At 39.7% G+C, this 25,614-nt stretch overlaps 1 protein-coding gene across 2 annotated transcripts in view; it reads right to left on the bottom strand.

Moving 5' to 3' along the window:
* Window positions 1-25,614, bottom strand: part of ELP3 (elongator acetyltransferase complex subunit 3) — a 112,762-nt gene that overhangs the window by 35,941 nt on the left and 51,207 nt on the right. For both annotated transcript variants that reach the window (XM_060015230.1, XM_069540799.1), the window contains one exon: window positions 19,092-19,285. In XM_060015230.1, coding sequence (XP_059871213.1) covers window positions 19,092-19,285 — 194 coding nt within the window. The remainder of the gene's footprint in view (window positions 1-19,091; window positions 19,286-25,614) is intronic.

The raw sequence follows: 25,614 nt of genomic DNA, 5'->3' as shown, positions 1-25,614 counted from the left end.
GAGTAGATAAAAATTTTTTTCCTGGCATTAATATAGTGTAAAGTGCCCAGTACCAAGGAAATGTCAAGCAAAAGTTGAAATTATGAGTTTCATTTTAGTAGCCCCCACTATCCCTTCTAGACAAAAATCAGTATCTAAAGACAGTTTAAAAAAAAACCCTAAAGTAAGAATATGCTCAGCACATCTCCAGTTTAAAGACAAATCCCCTATTTCTTTTGTCTAATATTTGGTTGATTAGAAGACTTGGAGAATATGTCATTTATCTTTTCTTCTCATTTTTGCTTTTGAATCAGCTTGAGTCTTTTCCTTCTCTTTTCACTTATCCCTCCAAATGTTAAGTAAATAAAATTAGCTAATTCATCTATTTGATTCTAATAAGATATTCCCCAATCACTCAAAAAAGTATCAAAAGCCAATTGATAAGCATTAGAAACTATACACAATAAATCTATCAGGCTCTGGAAACAACTATAAAGCACTGATAAGCCAAAATTCTTTAAGAGAAAGACATACCAAGGAGTTCAAAGTGAGAGCAACATAAAAAACATATTTTAGAGTGATTAGTTAATAGATACGGTTTACTTATACTTTCTAGTAAAATAAACTTTCTATCTTTGGAACTATAATTTCTTAAAATCAAATTCATCTTAAATCAGTAAGCAGATGAAACCGAAAGAAGGCTAGTCAACTAAAAAGTATAGTTTATTTTAACAAGAAATGCACAAACAACTGTTTTAAATATTTTACTATTTCATATTCTATAAGTCAAAGTTAGTCTTCCACATGTCCCTTTTAACCCTGAAATATTTTATAAATCACTCACAAATACATACGTATAGTTTTACAACAGAGTAAAATTTTGAACACTGTTATACATCATGTGAAATTAATCTGATAAAACCAATGGCAACCACTGTTAGTGATAGGGACAAAGTAAAGGGACAAATTAGGCAATTAAATAGTTAATCCCACTAGGGGATTGTAAGTAAAGAAAAAAGTATGGGAGACCCCTGTAAGTTAATGGTCATTCAAGAAAGCAGGTTTGCTTAACCACAAAGCCAAGCAGGCCTGCTTAGCAACAAAACCCATGCATGAGACAAGCCCTAAAACAATAAAAACAAGGGTGACATGAGACCTACATCCTGCCCAGTGAGCTCAGTAAGTTAATGATCCCTAGGACATGCTCTCTGCACACATAAAAAACAGTACTTTATGGAAAGGTGACATTTCAAAGTGAAAGACCTGAAATAATTTTTCCATAGTGCCATGACAGTCCTGGCTTGACCATGTAGGGACAAGAAAACTCCCGTGCCCAATCTGGAGGAGGAGCTGATGATGGAAGCACGACGCCTAATCAAGAATGAGGAAGAAGGTGGTCTTTTCACCCTCCCCACTCTTCCTTTGATTACAAAACTGTAGCCCACTAAGTTCTCAGGGCGCAGCACCTTCTTGCCCAGCCGCTTGTAAGCCTCACAAGCATCCTATTCTATTCTAATAAATCACTGCTTATCTATCACTTTGACTCTCGCTGAATTCTTTCTGTGCTGAGACATAAAAGACCGGGCTCCTTGGGGCCCCCCTGAAACGACACTTATCGGTTTCGGCAGTACCCATTACACGAGATACATCTGATTCTTGTTATTCATGGCAGTGAAGTCCTATAATGTGCCATGAACACTGAATTAGCAAACAGTGAAGCACTGCTCCTATGGAAAATGCAGGGTTAGGTTCCTGTGAGCCTTTAGTCCATTTTCTCCAACTGATCAACATGTAACCTTGCTTTATGTGGGTTTCCAGCTAAAAACACTTTATTTAACACAGAATTGATTCGGTAACATTGCACTTGTGGCCAATAGCACTATAATTCATGCTGCAATGAAGCTTATCTAACACATTCATTTTCTTTGTAAGACACATCACAGCCTTCTTGTACTTAGGAACACTAGATAGACAGCACCTCGGCACTACATGTGGGGGCTATTTTAAACAGCAAAATCAACAAAAAGCATAAAAATGTGAAAAATATGTTATTAAATGGACTGTGAAAGGACACTTGTTACAGTATGAGAGCTGAAACAAGTACACTGCATCATGCCAATATCCTGTTCCTCACCAAGCCTCCAACTACCAGTCTAGCATCCACCGATGACTCCTTCTGTATCACCGTCCCTATAATAGACATCAATGGTGATTATCTATTTCTACCATCCCTTCTGCATTTATTAGTTGAGCTTGTATATTAAGGAAGAATGTTCCCTTCTCTATTTATTCATTTATTTATAAATGCATAGATTTCTATTTTATTCAATGAGCTGTAATCTGATATTAACAGTATTTATTTTGTTGCTTACATTAGATTTGGTCAGTGGGCATGCATTCAGGCTGGCTTTGGGGTCCTTTTGACATGTTCCCACCATTCTTTGAATATTTCTTTACTTTCTGGAACAACATGATGTTACACGTTGATCTTATATGTTTGCTGCCCCAGTCCTAGAATTGGCCACTTATCCAAGCATCGCTGATTCCTTTTAGTGGAGGGTGGTATTTAGAAACCAAGATCTGAGCACTCATTGTGCTCATTACTATTGAGGTATCATTGCCTCTAGACCCTTTCAGTGTACACAACTAAGAAATTTATGTATGTATACACATATGTGTATATATATTTATATTCATATATTCAAATATATAAACATTATAACCGTTTCTACATACAAATTTAAAAAGCTGTGAAATCATGCTGATAATTACAATTCTAATCCAGTGCCTCAGTGTTCTTTTCAGCTTTCTACCCTTCAATGTCTGTAAATCCCTTTGGACAGTGAGAAACCTGGCTTCCTTATCTTTAGTATATTTATTTGCTTGCTAAATCAAACAACTTATTTGCTCAATACAACCAATCTCCCAACTACTCTTGGTGACACCTCTGCACTCACTATTACTCTACATTTCTTCAGATGCCAAGCATGCTGCTCTCAACACCTCTGTGGCACTGCTCTGGAGGTGATGGGAAGGGGAGATGAAGGGAAAGGAAGATGGGCTCTACAAGTATTGTTAATAATGAACCGGTCCTTGGGCTTCCCTGGTGGCGCAGTGGTTGGGAGTCCGCCTGCCGATGCAGGGGACGCGGGTTCACGCCCCGGTCCGGGAAGATCCCACATGCCGTGTGAGCGGCTGGGCCCGTGAGCCATGGCCGCTGAGCCTGCGCGTCCGGAGCCTGTTGCTCCGCAACGGGAGAGGCCACTGCAGTGAGAGGCCCGTGTACCACAAAAAAACCAAAAAAAAACAGTTTGCCACAAATAAACAATACAGTAATAATGAACTGGTCCTTTTTTTTTTTTTAACATCTTTATTGGAGTATAATTGCTTTACGATGGTGTGTTAGTTTCTGCTTTATAACAAAGTGAATCAGCTATACACATACATATATCCCCATATCTCCTCCCTCTTGCGTCTCCCTCCCACCCTCCCTATCCCACCCCTCTAGGTGGTCACAAAGCACCAAGCTGATCTCCCTGTGCTATGCGGCTGCTTCCCACTAGCTATCTGTTTTACATTTGGTAGTACAAGTAAGTACATGCCACTCTCTCACTTTGTTCCAGCTTACCCTTCCCCCTCCCCGTGTCCTCAAGTCCATTCTCTATGTCTGCGTCTTTATTCCTGTCCTGCCCCTAGGTTCTTCAGAATCATTTTTTTTTTAGATTCCATATATATGTGTTAGCATACAGTATTTATTTTTCTCTTTCTGCCTTGCTTCACTCTGTCCATCCACCTCACTACAAATAACTCACTTTCGTTTCTTTTTATGGCTGAGTAATATTCCACTGTATATATGTGCCACATCTTCTTTATCCATTCATCTGTCAATGGACACTTAGGTTACTTCCATGTCCTGGCTACTGTAAACAGAGCTGCAATGAACATTGTGGTACATGACTCTTTTTTGAATTATGGGTTTCTCCGGGTATATGCCCAGTAGTAGGATTGCTGGGTCATATGGTAGTTCTAGTTTTTTTTTTTTTTTTTGCGGTACACGGGCCTCTCACTGCCGTGGCCTCACCCACTGCGGAGCACAGGCTCCAGATGCGCAGGCTCACCGGCCATGACTCACGGGCCTAGCCGCTCCGCTGCATGTGGGATCTTCCAGAACCAGGGCACGAACCCGTGTCCCCTGCATCGGCAGGCGGACTCTCAACCACTGTGCCACCAGGGAAGCCCTATTTTTAGTTTTTTAAGGAACTTCCAAACTGTTCTCCATAGTAGCTGTATCAGTTCACATTCCCACCAACAGTGCAAGAGGGTTCCCTTTTCTCCACACCCTCTCCAGCATTTATTGTTTATATATTTTCTGATGATGGCCATTCTGACTGGTGTGAGGTGATACTTCATTGTAGTTTTGATTTGCATTTCTCTAATGATTAGTGATGTTGAGCATCCTTTCATGTGTTTGTTAACAATCTGTATATCTTTTTTGGAGAAATGTCTATTTAGGTCTTCTGCCCATTTTGGATTGCGTTGTTTGTTTTTTGATATTGAGCTGTATGAGCTGCTGTTTATATTTTGGAGAAGAATCCTTTGTCAGTTGCTTCATTTGCAAATATTTTCTTCCATTCTGAGGGTGGTCTTTTCGCCTTGTTTATGGTTTCCTTTGCTGTGCAAAAGCTCTTAAGTTTCATTAGGTCCCATTTGTTTATTTTTGTTCTTATTTCCATTTCTCTAGGAGGTGGGTCAAAAAGGATCTTGCTGTGATTTATGTCATAGAGTGCTCTGCCTATGTTTTTCCTCTAAGAGTTTTATAGTGTCTGGCCTTACATTTAAATTTAATCCTTTTTTTTTTTTTTTTTTGGCGGTACGCGGGCCTCTCACTGTTGTGGCCTCTCCCGTTGCGGAGCACAGGCTCCGGACACGCACGCTCAGCGGCCATGGCTCATGGGCCTAGCCGCTCTGTGGCATGTGGGATCTTCCCGGACTGGGGCACGAACCCGTGTCCCCTGCATCGGCAGGGGGACTCTCAACCACTGCACCACCAGGGAAGCCCCTTTAATCCATTTTGAGTTTATTTTTGTGTATGGTGTTAGGGAGTGTTCTAATTTCATTCTTTTACATGTAGCTGTCCAGTTTTCCCAGCACCATTTATTGAACAAGCTGTCCTTTTTCCATTGTATATTCTTGCCCCCTTTGTCACAGACACAGTGACCATATGTGCGTGGGTTTATCTCTGGGCTTTGTATCCTGTTCCATTGATCTATCTTTCTGTTTTTGTGCCAGTACCATACTGTCTTGATTACTGTAGCTTTGTAGTATAGTCTGAAGTCAGGTAGCCTGATTCCTCCAGCTCCATTTTTCTTTCTCAAGATTGCTTTGGCTATTCGGGGTCTTTTGCATTTCCATACAAATTGTAAAATTTTCTGTTCTAGTTCTGTGAAAAATGCCTTTGGTAGCTTGACAGGGATTGCACTGAATCTGTAGATTGCTTTGGGTAGTACAGTCATTTTCACAATGTTGATTCTTCCAAACTAAGAATATGGTGTATCTCTCCATCTGTTTGTATCATCTTTAATTTCTTTCATCAGTGTCTTATAGTTTTTTGTGTACAGGTCTTCTGTCTCCTTAGGTAGGTTTATTCCTAGATATTTTATTCTTTTTGTTGCAGTGGTAAATGGGAGTGTTTTCTTAATTTTTCTTTCAGATTTTTCATCACTAGTGTACAGGAAATGCCAGAGATTTCTGTGCATTAATCTTGTATCCTGCTACTTTACTGAATTCATTGATTAGCTCTAGTAGTTTTCTGGTAGCATCTTTAGGATTCTCTATGCATAGTATCATGTCATCTGCAAACAGTGACAGCTTTACTTCTTTTCCAATTTGCATTCCTTTTATTTATTTTTCTTCTCTGATTGCTGTGGCTAAAACTTCCAAAACTATGTTGAACAATAGTGCTGAGAGTGGACAACCTTGTCTTGTTCCTGGTCTTAGAGGAAATGGTTTCAGTTTTTCACCATTGAGAACCATGTTGGCTGTGGGTTTGTCATATATGGCCTTTATTATGTTGAGGTAAGCTCCTTCTATGCCTACTTTCTGCAGGGTTTTTATCATAAATGGGTGTTGAATTTTGTCGAAAGCTTTTTCTGCATCTACTGAGATGATCATATGGTTTTTCTCCTTCGGTTTGTTAATATGGTTTATCACATTGACTGATCTGCATATACTGAAGAATCCTTGCATTCCTGGGATAAACCCCACTTGATCATGGTGTATGATCCTTTTAATGTGCTGTTGGATTCTGTTTGCTAGTATTCTGTTGAGCATTTTTGCATCTGTGTTCATCAGTGATACTGGCCTGTAGTTTTCTTTCTTTGTGACATCTTTGTCTGATTTTGATATCAGGGTGATGGTGGCCTCGTAGAATGAGTTTCAGTGTTCCTCCCTCTGCTATATTTTGGAAGAGTTTGAGAAGGATTGATGTTATCTCTTCTCTAAATGTTTGAAAGAATTCGCCTGTGAAGCCATCTGGTCCTGGGCTTTTGTTTGCTGGAAGATTTTTAATCACAGTCTCAATTTCAGTGCTTGTGATCGGTCTGTTTATATTGTCCTCCTGATTCAGTCTTGGCAAGTTGTGCTTTTCCAAGAATTTGTCCATTTCTTCCAGGTTGTCCATTTTATTGGCATATAGTTGCCTGTAGTAATCTCTCATGATCTTTTGTATTTCTGCAGTGTCAGTTGTTACTTTTCCTTTTTCATTTCTATTCTATTGATTTGAGTCCTCTCCCTTTATTTCTTGAGTCTGGCTAATGGTTTATCTATTTTGTTTATCTTCTCAAACAACCAGCTTTTAGTTTTATTGATCTTTGCTATCGTTCCCTTCATTTCTTTTTCATTTATTTCTGAACTGATCTTTATGATTTCTTTCCTTCTGCTAACTTTGGGTTTTTTTTTTGTTCTTCTTTCTCTAATTGCTTTAAGTGTACGGTTAGGTCGTTTGAGATGTTTCTTGTTTTTTGAGGTAGGATTGTATTGCTATAAACTTCCCTCTTAGAACTGCTTTTGCTGCATCCCATAAGTTTTGGGTCCTCGTGTTTTCATTGTGATTTGTTTCTAGGTATTTTTGATTTCCTCAGTGATCTCTTGTGAACCGGTACTTTTAAAAGACACTAAAATTTTCAATACAAGTAAACTCTCTAAGGTCTAGGTTTTATCATATGGTGTTGTTAAGCAGAACTATATGACAGAAAGACAGAATTACCAGCAGGGCTAGCTAATAATTTGTGGTGCCTAGTGCAAAAGGAGAACAGGGGGCCTCTTCTGAAAAAATTATTAATGGTTTCAAGACAGTGAGAGCAGAGCATTAGGCCAAGTTAAAGACCTAAGAGACTACACAGGTTGCATGTCCCTGAAGCTGGCACTGACTACCCCAAAGCACAAGTCAGTGTGGACCTGGTAACACAGGGCTTTATAATGATGCTGACAGTTCATAAATGTCCTTAAATTTATGTCTGTCACTACAAATGCAATATGGCTTTAATGGTCTTTGGCAGTGAAATGCCTGGAGTGTACCAGACAGGAGTTTTTCCTCATTAGGGAATAGAAATGTGGCAATCTCCACTTTCAGTGATAAAGTTTTTTTCACTAAAAATGAAGAGAGAGAGTTCTATATATGTTGAGCATCTTCTATGTGCAAAGTAGTATATTAAGCAATTTGGAATATATAAATAGACACTGTTACAGACTCCTAGGAGTTCAAAACCCAGGTAAGATTACTGACCATCTGAACTTGATACATCCATCTAGGTGGGACTTAAAATTATTTTTAGGTTTTTCCATTTGTTTCACTTTCTTGGCTTGAAGAGATACTACATTAAAAAATATTCACTTTTCTATTTCACAGGTAACATTTTCAAGCTTACAGGCACTAATATTTGCAATCTGCTCATCAAAATCCTTTCAAAATGCTGTCTAGAGCTTTTTTGGTCTGAAGTTTCTTGCACTTCAGAAGCATCTTTTGGCTGCAAATTGGTATTCTATTCTAATGCTTCACAGTGATTTAAAAAAATCACATCAAGGCAGACAGCTGTTACACAGCCTGTGGGCACCAGCAGTTTAATGTGGCTCCATCATGTGCCTGGACAGAATTTTACATTTAATCATTGACTGCACCCTTCAGGGCTGCAATACAGAATAATCTATTGGGATGCTACTTCATAAAAACACCCGGTAAAATGGTATTGACTCAACTGTCATAAAATTTAAAGTTTAAATTAATTAAGGAAAAAAAGGGGGGTGGAGTGGGGAAAATGGCCAATTAAAAAAATATCAGGTAATCTAATAGTAAATTATAGTGTTTTTTTAAAAAAAGACAAGTGTAAAACACTGTGTTTTCACTTGAAATATCTTCCCTCCCATTTTCCTTCCTTTGTTCCTTCCTTCTGACACCTGTCTAGAAAATAATTCCTAAAATCTTCTCCTCCATGTATAAGTTTAGATTTGCTAGTGAACACTAAGCAAGTTGCTTGTAATTAGTAGAAGCTGTCACTAGGTGAACCAACATAGAGATAGCCAGATTTTCTAAAGGCACAGAACAAAAAGACACACATGATTTTCCTTTACTATGATTTAAAACAAAAATTAACTATAATTATTAAAATCACCTGGATTAAACACCCTAAGAGGAGGCTTTTTGCTTTGCTAATGGCTTCTTTCCAGCAAGACATAACCAACTGCTTCCAAATTAATAGAGTGAGGGTACTTAACTGCACTTCTAGGCCACTATCAGTTTTCTACATTTTCAGAATCGTTCTAAAAGTTTAAAACTGAAGATAGAAGAAACAGTGCGATTCTCTTTTCCCAACTCAAAAGGTTTCTCAGCCCCTGAACACTGTCTAAACACTCAGCCTTCTCTTGTACACATCTGTATGTAAACCTTGAGTTACCCATTAACACTTTCCTTAGCACTTCTTTTTCAACATTTTACCATCAAGCCCTCGATACAAGTTTCTTTCTAGAAGTCCAGATATACCAAGTTCCAGCTATATCTGAATATAACTTTAAAAACATCAGTAAATGGAGCATAAAGTTTTTATGCAGAGATATGAAGCTGTTTTATCAGAACACAGCTACCAAATTGTTATTAAGTGTTAAGTGTACTATGTGAACAAGGACAGCTCTCCAGAGAGCTGCAATGGGGTCATGACAGGAGAACTAGGAACAGGGAGGTGTCTTTAATCAGCCTCATGTTTGTTATCCATAATATCATGCCTTTCTCCTTGTACACCCTTTTGGTTGTATAATATATGTATTCTTAATTCTTGCTGTCATGGCCCCTTTACAATTTTCCTATAGAGACTATATTTGCTGCTCCTGTTTTCTTGAAATCCTTATTTTTTCAGTTGGTGGTAAGCCAGGATAATGTTCCATAGTGGTATTTCATAAAGCCTATAAAATTAAGCTTTTACTGTTATAGCAATGTCTTTGTTGCTTTTGACTCGCTGGTTACAGCAGTAAGAAATTTAAAGCAAAAGGAGGACAAGGGGAAGATGGCGGAAGAGTAAGACGCAGAGATCACCTTCCTCCCCACAGATACACCAGAAATACATCTACACGTGGAACAACTACAGAACACCTACTGAACGCTGGCAGAAGACCTCAGACCTCCCAAAAGGCAAGAAACTCCCCACGTACCTGGGTAGGGCAAAAGAAAAAAGAATAAACAGAGACAAAAGGACAGGAACGGGACCTGCACCAGTGGGAGGGAGCTGTGAAGGAGGAAAGGTTTCCACACATTAGGAAGCCCCCTCGCGGGCGGAGACTGCGGGTGGCGGAGGGGGGAAGCTTCGGAGCCGCAGAGGAGAGCACAGCAACAGGGGTGCTGAGGGCAAAGCGGAGAGATTCCCACACAAAGGATCGGTGCCGACTGGCACTCACCAGCCCAAGAGATTTGTCTGCTCACCCGCCGGGGCAGGTGAGCTGGGAGCTGAGGCTCGGGCTTCGGTCGGATCCCAGGGAGAGAACTGGGGTTGGCAGCGTGAACACAGCCTGCAGGGGGTTAGTGCACCACAGCTAGCCGGGAGTATGGGTAAAAGTCTGGACCTGCCGAAGAGGCAAGAGACTTTTTCTTTCCTCTTTGTTTCCTGGTACGCGAGGACAGGGGATTAAGAGCGCTGCTTAAAGGAGCTCCAGAGACGGGCGCGAGCCGCGGCTAAAAGCGCGGACCCCAGAGACGGGCATGAGATGCTAAGGCTGCTGCTGCCGCCACCAAGAAGCCTGTGTGCGAGCGCAGGTCACTCTCCACACAGCCCTCCCGGGAGTCTGTGCAGCCCACCACTGCCAGGGTCTCGTGATCCAGGGACAACTTCCGCGAGAGAACGCGCGGCGCGCGCCTCAGGCTGGTGCAACGTCATGCCGGCCTCTGCCGCCGCAGGCTCGCCCCGCACTCCATGCCCCTCCCTCCCCCCGGCCTGAGTGAGCCAGAGCCCCCGAATCAGCCGCTCTTTTAACCCCATCCTGTCTGAGCGAAGAACAGATGCCCTCCGGCAACCTACACGCAGAGGCGGGGCCAAATCCAAAGCTGAGCCCCTGGGAGCTGTGAGAACAAAGAAGAGAAAGGGAAATCTCTCCCAGCAGCCTCAGAAGCAGCAGATTAAAGCTCCACAATCAACTTGATGTACCCTGCATCTGTGGAATGCATGAATAGACAACGAATCATCCCAAATTGAGGAGGTGGACTTTGAGAGCAAGATTTATGATTTTTTCCCCTTTTCCTCTTTTTGTGAGTGTGTATGTGTATGCTTCCGTGTGAGATTTTGTCTTTATAGCTTTGCTTCCACCATTTGTCCTATCCGTCCATTAAACCAATTTTTTTCTTAATAATTATTTTTTATTTTAATAACTTTATTTTATTTTACTTTATCTTCTTTCTTTCTTTTTTTCCTTCCTTCCTTCCCTCCCCCCCCTTTCTTTCTTCTTCTACTAATTCTTTCATTCTACTTTTTCCCCCTTTTATTCTGAACCGTGTAGATGAAAGGCTCTTGGTGCTGCAGGCAGGTGTCAGTGCTGTGCCTCTGAGGTGGGAGAGCCAACTTCCGGATACTGGTCCACAAGAGACCTCCCAGCTCCACATAATATCAAATGGCGAAAATCTCCCAGAGATCTCCATGTCAACACCAGCACCCAGCTTCACTCAACGACCAGCAAGCTACAGTGCTGGACACCCTATGCCAAACAACTAGCAAGACAGGAACACAATCCCACCCATTAGCAGAGAGGCTGCCTAAAATCATATATGTGAATATGTCCACAGACACCCCAAAACACACCACCAGACATGGACCTGCCCACCAGAAAGACAAGATCCAGCCTCATCCATCAGAACACAGGCACTAGTCCCCTCCACCAGGAAGCCTACACAACCCACTGAACCAACCTTAGCCACTGGGGACAGACACCAAAAACAACAGGAACTACGAACCTGCAGCCTGCAAAAAGGAGACCCCAAACACAGTAAGATAAGCAAAATAAGAAGACAGAGAAACACACAGCAGATGAAGGAGCAAGATAAAAACCCACCAGACCAAACGAATAAAGAGGAAATAGGCCGTCTACCTGAAAAAGAATTCAGAATAATGATAGTAAAGATGATCCAAAATCTTGGAAACAGAATAGACAAAATGCAAGAAACATTTAACAAGGACCTAGAAGAACTAAAGATGAAACAAGCAACGATGAACAATACAATAAATGAAATTAAAAATACTCTAGATGGGATCAATAGCAGAATAACTGAGGCAGAAGAACGGATAAGTGACCTGGAAGATAAAATAGTGGAAATAACACTGCAGAGCAGAATAAAGAAAAAAGAATGAAAAGAACTGAGGACAGTCTCAGAGACCTCTGGGACAACATTAAACGCACCAACATTCGAATTATAGGGGTTCCAGAAGAAGAAGAGCAAAAGAAAGGGACTGAGAAAATATTTGAAGAGATTATAGTTGAAAACTTCCCTAATATGGGAAAGGAAATAGTTAATCAAGTCCAGGAAGCACAGTCCCATACAGGATAAATCCAAGGAGAAATATGCCAAGACACATATTAATCAAACTGTCAAAAATTAAATACAAAGAAAACATATTAAAAGCAGCAAGGGAAAAACAACAAATAACATACAAGGGAATCCCCATAAGGTTAACAGCTGATCTTTCAGCAGAAACGCTGCAAGCCAGAAGGGAGTGGCAGGACATATTTAAAGTGATGAAGGAGAAAAAGCTGCAACCAAGATTACTACCCAGCAAGGATCTCACTCAGATTTGATGGAGAAATTAAAACCTTTACAGACAAGCAAAAGCTGAGAGAGTTCAGCACCACCAAACCAGCTTTACAACAAATGCTAAAGGAACTTCTCTAGGCAAGAAACACAAGAGAAGGAAGAGACGTACAATAATGAACCCAAAACAATTAAGAAAATGGGAATAGGAACATACATATCGATAATTACCTTAAATGTAAATGGACTAAATGCTCCCACCAAAAGAAACAGATTGGCTGAATGGATACAAAAACAAGACCCATATATATGCTGTCTACAAGAGACCCACTTCAGACCTAGAGACACATACAGACTGAAAGTAAGGGAATGGAAAAAGATATTCCATGCAAATGGAAACCAAAAGAAAGCTGGAGTAGCAATTCTCATATCAGACAAAATAGACTTTAAAATAACGACTATTAGAAGAGACAAAGAAGGACACTACATAATGATGAAGGGATCGATTCAAGAAGAAGATATAACAATTGTAAATATTTATGCACCCAACATACGAGCACCTCAATACATAAGGCAAATACTAACAGCCATAAAAGGGGAAATCAATAGTAACACATTCATAGTAGGGGACTTTAACACCCCACTTTCACCAATGGACAGATCATCCAAAATGAAAATAAGTAAGGAAACACAAGCTTTAAATGATACATTAAACAAGATGGACTTAATTGATATTCATAGGACATTCCATCCGAAAACAACAGAATACACATTTTTCTCAAGTGCTCATGGAATATTCTGCAGGATAGATCATATCTTGGGTCACAAATCAAGCCTTGGTAAATTTAAGAAAAGTGAAATTGTATCAAGTATCTTTTCCGACCACAATGCTAAGAGACTAGATATCAATTACAGGAAAAGATCTGTAAAAAATACAAACACATGGAAGCTAAACAATACACTACTTAATAACGAAGTGATCACTGAAGAAATCAAAGAGGAAATCAAAAAATACCTAGAAACAAGTGACAATGGAGACACGATGACCCCAAACCTATGGGATGCAGCAAAAGCAGTTCTAAGAGGGAAGTTTATAGCAATACAACCCTACCTTAAGAAACAGGAAACATCTCGAATAAACAACCTAACCTTGCACCTAAAGCAATTAGAGAAAGAAGAACAAAAAAACCCCAAAGTTATCAGGAGGAAAGAAATCATAAAAATCAGATCAGAAATAAATGAAAAAGAAATGAAGGAAACAATAGCAAAGATCAATAAAACTAAAAGCTGGTTCTTTGAGAAGATAAACAAAATAGATAAACCATTAGCCAGACTCATCATTTGAGAAGACTCAAATCAATAGAATTAGAAATGAAAAAGGAGAAGTAACAACTGACACTGCAGAAATACAAAAGATCATGAGAGATTACTACAAGCAACTCTATGCCCATAAAATGGACAACCTGGAAGAAATGGACAAATTCTTAGAAATACACAACCTGCCAAGACTGAATCAGGAAGAAATAGAAAATATGAACAGACCAATCACAAACACTGAAATTGAAACTGTGATTAAAAATCTTCCAGCAAACAAAAGCCCAGGACCAGATGGCTTCACAGGCAAATTCTATCAAGCATTTAGAGAAGAGATAACACTCATCCTTCTCAAACTCTTCCAAAATATAGCAGAGGGAAGAACACTCCCAAACTCATTCTACGAGGCCACCATCTCCTTGATACCAAAACCAGACAAGGTTGCCACAAAGAAAGAAAACTACAGGCCAATATCACTGATGAACATAGATGCAAAAATCCTCAACAAAATACTAGCAAACAGAATCCAACAGCACATCAAAAGGATCATACACCATGATCAAGTAGGGTTTATTCCAGGAATGCAAGGATTCTTCAGTATACACAAATCAATCAACATGATACACCATAATAACAAAATGAAGGAGAAAAACCATATGATCATCTCAGTAGATGCAGAAAAAGCTTTCGACAAAATTCAACACGCATTTATGATAAAAACCCTGCAGAAAGTAGGCATACGGGGAACTTTCCTCAACATAATAAAGGCCATATATGACAAACCCACAGCCAACATGGTTCTCAATGGTGAAAAACTGAAACCATTTCCTCTAAGATCAGGAACAAGACAAGGTTGTCCACTCTCAGCACTACTGTTCAACATAGTTTTGGAAGTTTTAGCCACAGCAATCAGAGAAGAAAAATAAATAAAAGGAATGCAAATTGGAAAAGAAGTAAAGCTGTCACTGTTTGCAGATGACATGATACTATGCATAGAGAATCCTAAAGATGCTACCAGAAAACAACTAGAGCTAATCAATGAATTCAGTAAAGTAGCAGGATACAAGATTAATGCACAGAAATCTCTGGCATTCCTATACACTAATGATGAAAAATCTGAAAGAAAAATCAAGAAAACACTCCCATTTACCACTGCAACAAAAAGAATAAAATATCTAGGAATAAACCTACCTAAGGAGACAAAAGACCTGTATGCAGAAAATTATAAGACACTGATGAAAGAAATTAAAGATGATACAAATAGATGGAGAGATATACCATGTTCTTGGACTGGAAGAATCAACATTGTGAAAATGACTGTACTACCCAAAGCAATCTACAGATTCAGTGCAATCCCTATCAAACTACTACTGGCATTTTTCACAGAACTAAAACAAAAAATTTCACAATTTGTATGGAAACACAAAAGACCCCGAATAGCCAAAGCAATCTTGAGAAAGAAAAACAGAGCTGGAGAAATCAGGCTCCCTGACTTCAGACTATACTACAAAGCTACAGTAATCGAGACAGTATGGTACTGGCACAAAAACAGAAAGATAGATCAATGGAACAGGATACAAAGCCCAGAGATAAACCTACGCACATATGGTCACCTTATCTTTGATAAAGGAGGCAGGAATGTACAGTGGAGAAAGGACAGCCTCTTCAATAAGGGGTGCTGGGAAAACTGGACAGGTACATGTAAAAGTATGAGATTAGATCACTCCCTAACACCATACACAAAAATAAGCTCAAAATGGATTAAAGACCTAAATGTAAGGCCAGAAACTATCAAACTCTTAGAGGAAAACATAGGCAGAACACTCTATGACATAAATCACAGCAAGATCCTTTTTGACCCACCTCCTAGAAAAATGGAAATAAAAACAAAAATAAACAAATGGGACCTAATGAAACGTCAAAGCTTCTGCACAGCAAAGGAAACCATAAACAAGACCAAAAGACAACCCTCAGAATGGGAGAAAATATTTGCAAATGAAGCAACTGACAAAGGATTAATCTCTAAAATTTATAAGCAGCTCATGCAGCTCAATAACAAAACAACAAACAACCCAATCCAAAAATGGGCAGAAGACGTCAATAGACATTTCTCCAAAGAAGATATACAGACTGCTAACAAACACATGAAAGAATGCTCAACATCATTAATCATTAGAGAAATGCAAATCAAAACTACAATGAGATATCATCTCACACCAGTCAGAATGGCCATCATCAAAAAATCTAGAAACAATAAATGCTGGAGGCGGTGTGGAGAAAAGGGAACACTCTTGCACTGCTGGTGGGAATGTGAATTGGTACAGCCACTATGGAGAACAGTATGGAGGTTCCTTAAAAAACTAGAAATAGAACTATCATATGACCCAGCAATCCCACTACTGGGCATATACCCTGAGAAAACCATAATTCAAAAAGAGTCATGTACCAAAATGTTCATTGCAGCTCTATTTACAATAGCCCTTTGATGGAAACAACCTAAGTGTCCATCATTGGATGAATGGATAAAGAAGATGTGGCACATATATACAATGGAATATTACTCAGCCATAAAAAGAAACGAAATTGAGCTATTTGTAATGTGGATAGACCTAGAGTCTGTCATACAGAGTGAAGTAAGTCAGAAGAGAAAGACAAATACCATATGCTAACACATATGTATGGAATTTAAGAAAAAGAAATGTCATGAAGAACCTAGGGGTAAGACAGGAATAAAGACACAGACCTACTAGAAAATGGACTTGAGGATATGGGGAGGGGGAAGGGTAAGCTGTAATAAAGCGAGAGAGAGGCATGGACATATATACACTACCAATCATAAGGTAGATAGCTAGTGGGAAGCAGCCGCATAGCACAGGGAGATCAGCTTGGTGCTTTGTGACCGCCTGGAGGGATGGGATAGGGAGGGTGGGAGGGAGGGAGGGAGACGCAAGAGGGAAGAGATATGGGAACATACGTATATGTATAACTGATTCACTTTGTTATAAAGCAGAAACTAACACACCATTGTAAAGCAATTATACTCCAATAAAGATGTATTAAAAAAAAAAAGAAGAAATTTAAATCTAAAAATGAATGGGGAGAATGCAAATTCTTCATCTGATTGCCCGTGTGATCTATGCCTTGTTACTCTTGGTAGGAAAACTATGGTGTCTATGGCTGTGAAATTTCTATTCTGTGGTACCTGTTACCCTGCTCTGCTGCTGGGAAGTAGTGTCTTCACTGTTCTCTGGTTGCCCCAGTGAGTTAAATGCAAATACTATTTTTCTTTTGTTGTTATTAGTATTATTGCATCTTTGTTTCTATTGTATTAAGTTTTTGAAACAATCTCAAAGTCACAGAAAAATTCCCAAGTGTGGTACAAATAACTATATTCCTGAAGTATAATATTTGAAAGTAAATTGGGAACAAGATGTCCCAATACCCCCAGAATACTCTAAGTATTTCCTACAACAAGGATATTCTCTTGGGTAACAGTAATACAACCATCAAAATCAGGAAACTAACATTGGCACTTTACTGTTGTCTAATCCTAGACTCCATCCCAGCTTCCTGTGAGCCTCCGGTCACAGCATTTCCATCAGCTGATCAACACATGACCTTACTTTATGTGTATTTCTGTTTAAGGTGTCGGTGTGTCTCTCTCTCTCTCTCTCAATAAATAGGCAGATGATTCATTATCATGAAACTCATGGCTCATAGCTCATGTCTGAATGAAGCTAATCTAATACATGCCTTTTCTAATCAAACTCTCAAAAATTAAATACAAAGAAAACATATTAAAAGCAGCAAGGGAAAAACAACAAGTAACACACAAGGGAAACCCCATAAGGTAAGGCACAGCATAGCCTTCCTGCACTCAGGAACACTACACACAACACTTCAGGCCATTTTAAACAGTGAAATCACCAACAAACAGCACAAAACTGCAAAAATCATGGCCATTAAACAGACTGTGAAAAGGACATGTGCACACACCATTGTATTTGTTATCGTTTGTTACATTTACAGTTATTTCTATCTCTACCAATATGTTGAAAACCACAAGTTCACACCAGTATCTCCTATTCCCAAACACCATGGGGTACATTAGAATTTTCTCCTTTTTCATATTTGGCATTCCCTTTTCAGATAACAGAAAACCCAGCTCCCATTATCCTTAATATTATCTGCTTATTAGATCCACCCCTTGCAAGTTACTGACCCTCTGTTGCTGTCCTCGTCTCCACACCCCTCAGACACATCCTCCTCGCCCTACTGAGCTCTGACATCTGGTGCCAGGTCAGCCGTCAGTGAGAACGCCTTCCTCACACATCTGGGCTGCAGCAGCCTGAACCACACCACCACCTCCTCCCTGAGAACACCCTTCTCCCCGTGCTCTGGGCCCTGCGGCTCCCTGTGTCCCTTGTGTGGATGCCTGCGTTGCTCAGTAGCTCCTAATGTCTTTTGGACTGAATTGTTCCAGAAAGGTGGAAGAGAAGAGGAAGGATAATGCAAATGATTTTGATGGCTGATTTTCTAGTCACTATCTCCTTAGTATTTTTAAAAATAGAGATCATAAGCAATTTAGGTCCTTAAGTTGGGCCAATAATTTAAAAAATTTGAGAAATAAATACACTGTGCCAGAAATGTGGTGTAAATATCCTTTGACCTTTAAGGAAATCCATTATTTTATATCCTTGATAATTTCCCTTTAGTTGATAGTTCTGCTTTATGTTATTAGTAGCACAGTTGTGCTCACTGGAATCCTAGTCACAGCAGCTGACTGGACATGCATTTATCGATCCCCATTTGGCCTTGTACTGGTAATACTGGAATACAGGCAGTTTTTGGCAGGGTGGTGGAAATGTGCCTTAACGACCAGGAAGTACAGGAATGGCTTTGTCAGGATTGTAGGTAAATAGGTAACTTTATGGCTTCTAAATTTTTCCTTCAGTGTTATGTTTCTATTTAAAAAAAAAAAAAGACCACGATTGAAAATGAGATCTCAGTTTCTCCTAGAAAAGTAGTTCAGATGATTTCCTTCACACTATCAGGAATATGTCACTCTTTCTCCACATTTACATTAATGTCAGTAAAGAATGCTCGTTGCTACTCTTTCTTTTTTCTTCAGAGGCTCTAGAACAGGGATAACAGACACATGGCTCCACGTCCTCCTCCCACACTCACTAGAGTATCTGGGTTGGAGCAGATCTGAGAAAGGAAACGCTGATGTAGATCACAAGCTCCTGGAACCAAACACCATGCTCACTTCCCATCATCCTCCATCTCCTGGCTCGCGAATGGAGAGGTGAACATGTGAATAAACGTGATACTGGCAAAGAGGCTTGGACGTGCTGTCCTATCATTTCCATCCTCTCTATCTACAGACAGCATTCTAGGTGTCCCATTTTTAATTAAAAAAAATTCAAACCCATCAATTTGCAGTAAGACTCTTCTCATTAGAAACTGTTAACAGATAAGACTCATCACTGATGACTTCTGGCATAAAAGATTAACACATTACCTCTGCACTCGGTACACTCGAGTCCACGGAGGCACGAGGGCAAGGATCCGGGCCACCAATTCAATCAGGTCACTGGGAGAATAACTCTTGTATCTTCCCGATTTCCACAACTCATAAAGCCCAGTTCCACGAATCACCAGGGTAGGGTAGAGTTTCAAACCATCAGGACGAAAAGCAGGGTTCTCAAAAAACTCCTGTGAATAGAGAAAATGACTTCTCCATTAGTTATATGGAGATTACCCACAGTGAAGTTTCAATCTGGGGCTGGCTTCTCTCACATACCTATGTGGTTCTTAGACTGACTTTCCTTCCTATCAAGCGAGGGAAGGTATACAGAACAGAAACTCATTGTTTTTACAGCCTCAGTGGAGCAAAACATGTGTGTGCTGGGTGACCAAGCCCTTGCCAACCAACCCAACCCCGGTCCACTGCTGTGGTGTCATCGCATGCCACCCTCCCCACCTTGCTTTTCTGTCTTTGCAAAGGCAATTTCCTCTGCCTGGAAATTTAATCAGTTTTTCTTCATCTAGCTAATCTTCAGGTCTCAGCTTGAATGCCAATTCTTCAGAGAGGTCTTCCTGACCTTCAAATACAAGTTGCTTCACTTAAAAATGTTTTCTGGAATTCTGTATTCTTGCCTTCCTAGCAGCATCATACTGACAATTTATCAGATGCCTGCATTCACCTCTAGACTGTATCCTCCTTTAATAATGGAATATATTTAATTGTTTAAACTTTTAAAAGTTGTGACATAGATCACCATCTGGGCTGCAAAACCTAAACTGTCTACTATATGGCCCTTTGCAGAAAAAGTATGCCGACCCCTGGATAGGACTATTTTGTCCTCAGGCCAACTGGCACCATTCCTAACCCGGGATACACACAGTCCATTTGTTATCTGGACACTGAGGGATACATCTAATTCATCTACTTTGACATAGTAATTTCCTGCACTGTATCATCCCAGCTGGCTGCCTTATTTCTTTACTTGGGTTGTAGCAAGGAGACATCAGGCATTCTCCTTTCTATGACTTTGCACTGCTAATCTGCTCTTATCTTGATTTCGCTTGACATGTGATAGAGGAATGAAGGTGGACTCATACAGCTCCCTCTCACCCCGACCCTGGCGTTAATACTTAAACGGTCAGCAGTACCATATCTTGTGAATTGTGAAAATGCTTTTTTATCTTGTGCTGTTATTCTTACAGAGCTTTCCATTGTTTAACTTGGTTTTCAAAGAAATATATAACTATAGAGTTTTCGATCTCTCTCACTGATTTCTGTCACAGTCTTAAATGCTATAATCTTTGTGCACCATTTGCTCTTAGGGCTATTCTTCTGTAATTGCATGTAATTTTCCCTGTAACATTTATATATTAAAGATTCATAAGGTCTTTAATATTCTATAGCCATCCACAAAGAGTATGTATGCAAGTCACTTTCTACCTAGTCTGCATCTATATTGGAACACAGGATTTCAGTAAAGTACTTCTGGTTACTCGTGTAATAAATTAGGGGGACATATGGGCTGATATAATCCTTTCATAAGAATGATGATAGATGGAATTGGTGCTGGACTTCCGGTTAAACATGGAGAATTAAAATATGTGTTTCTTTCCTTTCCTTCCAAAATCACACTGAAATAAGAGGAAATATTTTTTTTAAAAAGCATAAACCCAGAAGAACAAAGAGAACATCAGAGGAGACAGGAGGGGGAATAAGTGATAGCAATAAATTTTTGGAAGACAGAAAATGGATGGAAGATTGGTAAATGACTTTGCAAATGGAGAAAACTGTAAACAAACTATCTGCAAAGGGGGATACGGATGAAAGGGCAGCTCAGTCACACCAGAGTCCCAGGAATGAGCATAGATCAGAAATAGCAGTAATGACAGTTCTTCAGAATACAGTTATGATTCAGATGATGTGAATATTATACCAACAAAAAGACAAAAACCTTAGTGATTGATTCTGATATGGAAAGTGAAAATGAAACTCACGATGCTGGAGAATGCTCCTCTGCATCTACAGAAGAGTGGACTGAAGACAAAATTTCATGAAAATTAGAAGACTCTACAGGTGTGTCAGGTGTAACTATTGAATGTAATAACCCACAAAGTGTTAGTGAAATAACAGAATTAATTTTGATCAGCCGAAATAAAAATTGCTGGCCACAGGCATTAATTTCTGCAAAAATACCCCGGTCAATAAGGAGTTTAAAAAAAAAAAAAAAGGAGGGAAAATGATTTCACAGAATTCTGTAAGTGTGAAGATATTAGAACAGAGACATTTTTGGGCATGTAAAAGGCTTACTTCCCATGATGAATCCTTTCTTAGAAAGCTGCTGGAGAATGTGTTTTAGTAAAGTAAAGGAGTAAACCAATAAAAAGGATTAACTTGGTTTCTAAAAAACAAAGGATCTGATCCTAGAGAGTAGAGAAGAGGAGCCCTAAGGAAGACCTCTGTGAACTAGGCACAGAGAACTGCCAGTCCAGTTTGGAGCTGGAAGATTAGACCTCCAGGAGTTATGACTCCAGCCTAAAAAAGGAACTTAGAGAATATCTGATAGGGTCAGCCACTGAGAGAGGGGCTTTAACACTGAATGGGCACACTTGAAGGTTACAGATACTCAGAGAACTAATAAGCAAATAAAGAAATAAGACAATTTTACTGTTAACTCTAGGAAAAACAAAAAGTTATTTAAGAAAAGAAAGTAGGTATAGTATATTACTTGGCTCCATGCAAATAATAATAACTTATGTAAAAACTGTAATGAAAACACTGACTACTCATATAACTAAAATAGTGGCCTAATAATATTGGGAGAATGGGAGTTCAAAGAACTAACTCTTTAACTATTGTATTGGTAACAGTAAGACAAGAGAATCTCTCTACTGATAGTCAGGAAACAGGAATCCAAGCATAGAAGAAGGAAACATAGTGGTAAATACTGGGACCCCTCCCCCACCTCCCCTGGCCTGGCCACAACGGTTGAAAGTGGCGGAGGACTACTGTGTTTTGATGTGACCCCTTTAGGACTTACTGGATTTTCAAACACTAGTTAATAATAACTTTATTAATTAATACCTTTTATACTATAAAGATAAAAATTAATTTAATAAACATAATTTTGGTGGCAATGTGGATGATATATTAGAAGGGAACATGGCTGGTGGCCGTGGGACTTAGCTAAGCAGCTGTCTACCTGTGCAGTGAGCTGACAAAAGCATGAATTGAAGTTGTGGCAGTGGAGATGAAGAGGAGGCGACAGCCCTCAAAAATATTCAGAGGGAGTAACAGACAGGACCTCCTGTTAGATTAGACCCACGGTAGAGGGAACAGCGACAGCAGCAGTGATGTACTGAGCACTCGTTATGTGCCAGGCATTCTTCTAAGCATGATGCATGCATTACCTCTGCCCACCTTCACAACAGCCACATTCAGAGATGAGGAGACTGAGGAACAAAGCAGTCCGTTTGCTACCAAGTGGCGGGTGGGGCCAGGATTCAAACTAGGCCCAGTCTGGCTCCACATATTCTCTCTTTCCTTCTGAATGACTGAACGTCTAGCTTGGGAGGGTATGTGGATGATGGAACACCAATATCACAGGAAACAGAAGACAAGGAGACCACAGGGGGAATGAAGTGTGTCCATATTGGACACGTTAAGTCCAAAGTACAAGTAAGACATCTGGTGCTAGTTGAAGAGTATTCAGCAATTGGACTTAAGAGCTAAGGCTGAAGGCTGGAGAGGAAATGAGATTAATTGAAGTGTAAGTGGTAAAGTTAGAACAGAAGAAAGATAAGCATATAGATGAGAGCAAAAGACAGAAGCCACATTTAAGTGGTGGGAAGAAAAAGGAGATCTAGTGGAAAAGAAATAGTCCTAGAGGTTAAAAAGGGAACCAGGGGACAGCAGAGTCACAAAAGCCAGGGAGATGAGAATTTAAAACTGGAGAGTCTTTAACAATAACAGGTGCTAAGACTGGATAAAATGTCAGCCGAGAAGTATCCTTTGGATTTGGAGATTAGCAAGTACTTTACAATGTTTGAGAGAATAGTTTCAAAAAGAGAGAGAGAGATAGAGAGAGGGAGAGGGAGAGAGAGAGAGAGAGAGTGTGAGTTGGCGGGCAGCGGGGAGTGAGTAGAAGCCAAGCTGCAGTGGATTTGGAGGAAGCAGGGACACTGAAGCGTTTGTAAATGACGTGGGGGCACTCAAGGGAAAGGAAGGCAGGGTACTGCTGTTTTTCACTGTAGGCCTTACAGTACAATTTGACTTTTAAAATTTTGCATGTGTTCCTTTGATACAAATAAAAAATAACTGGAAACGTAAAGTTCTGTTTCTGTAAGATCCAACCCGACCAGGATTTCAACATCATTCGGGTCATGCATAGTCATTCATCATAAAACAAACTTTCCTTGGCCTAAGAAAGGAGACACAGAAAGGTGCAATAGAAAGGGTGCCTTCCTAAGAGCCTGTTTCTACCTGAGACTCACCATGGCCTTTAACAGTTACTTAACTGCGTCAGGTCTTGTTTCCTTGTCTGAGGAGGCTGCAACAGGTGGTCTTTTCTGATATAATTCTACACTACCTGTATTCTATGATATTACCTTAAGTATCGAGCCTTTACATTAAGAAAACCAAGCAAATGAAGAAGTAACAACAACAAACACCTCTAACCATACCTGCCAAACTGTAACTTGATCACACTGGCTTTTGGGAAAAACAGCTCAGTGGGGGAAAAAAAGAACTTCTGAGTGTCCAAAGGGTGGGCAAACATTAATGGACTTTGAAAGATTTCGCATTACTGACAAGAGGTTCTGGAGATAAATTTTTCCTCAAGAGAAACTGACACTCTCTAAGCATTTTCAGCAACCTGAGCTTGGATATCCAGGAGCAGTCTAATTTTAAAAGAATACAATACAGGGCTTCCCTGGTGGCGCGGTGGTTGAGAGTCCGCCTGCCGATGCAGGGGACACGGGTTCGTGCCCCGGTCCGGGAAGATCCCACATGCCGCGGAGCGGCTGGGCCCGTGAGCCATGGCCGCTGAGCCTGCGTGTCCGGAGCCTGTGCTCCGCAATGGGAGAGGCCACAACAGTGAGAGGCCCACGTACCACAAAAAAAAAAAAAAAAGAAAAAAAAAGAAAAGAATAAAATACAAAAACAGCTAAAGGTTATTTTGAGTAGTAAATGATATACCATTTTGGAGACCTGAGGACAGATGGAAAGGGTGAAGTTAATGCTCGGAGGATAAATTCCTAAGATGTTAAACATTCTCCATCACAACCAGGACTTTCAGCTTATAAGAAAAAAGAAAACTTCACTTCAAAAATAAATCTCAGTTACTGAAAAATATAAGCAAGTGCTATTTATCACAAACAGCTATGAGCTCTGTACCTACCACTAGATAAGAGTGTGAATCTGCAATGAACAGACGCAAATGACCGGCTCTGCTCTTAGTGACCCGGAACTGACCTAAGCAACAAGGTGTGAGAGCAAAGCCAATTTATAATTAACACATGCAGGCACATAGCTGGGTAGAGGCTTTATGGATCCGTGCCAGGCAAGGCTATCTTGTCCTCTACAGATATAACATTTTTTAGACTTCTACAATTATACAAGTAGACCCTTTACTTAGCAACCCTTCCTATGGATAAAACACATTAAGGAAACTGTATCTGTGGGTTGCTAATAATGTGACAATAAAATAAAGTAGGGAAAAAAGAAGTTTTTAAAGTGTAAAATATACTGCCTACTAATTCAGGAAAAGTTGTGAATTCCAAATAGGCCCAAACAAGATTTCTTAAACAAAAACTAGTTTAAAAAAATTTTAGTAAACGTTTTATTGAAATATATCTTAGTATAAAAAAGTACACAAATCTTTAAGTGTACACCTGATAGATTTTTACAAATCATGTAGCCAGCACCTAGACACTCAAATCAAGAAAAGGCACCTTATCCAAACCTCAGAAGCCTCCCATATGCCTGTTTCCAGCTACAATTCCATCCAAAGCTTCTGAACCTCACATTAATAGGATTGTACGTTAGGTAGTCTTTTGGATCTGGTTTCCTTTGCTCAATATTATGCTGAATAGAATCAGCCACGTTGTTGCATGAAGTCATAATTAATTTACTCTTATTGTTTTATGTATTTCATTGTTTGACTACACCACAACTTACAATATTGATGTATTTGACTTTAATGGACACTTGGGTTGTTTCCAATCTGATGATACTACACTCAGTAATTTGTGACTGTGTCCTGGTAAATATGTGTGTGCATTTCTGTTGGGTAAACGTGAAGGAGTAGAATTGCTGGGTCATGGAGTATGCCTACGTTCACTTTTAGCAGATATTGTCAAACAGTTTTCTAATAGGATGTACTATATTCCCACTGGCAGTAAATGAAAGTTCCAGTTGCTCCATACTCTTACCAACACTTGATATTGTCTTTTTTCATTTTAGCTATTCTTAGCTATTCTGATGAGTATACAATAGCCATGCATTGTAGTTTTAAATTTCA

This window comes from Delphinus delphis, chromosome 6 (assembly GCF_949987515.2).
Source record: "Delphinus delphis chromosome 6, mDelDel1.2, whole genome shotgun sequence".
NCBI lineage: Eukaryota > Metazoa > Chordata > Mammalia > Artiodactyla > Delphinidae > Delphinus > Delphinus delphis.
This window is presented reverse-complemented; position numbering and strand designations above follow the sequence as displayed.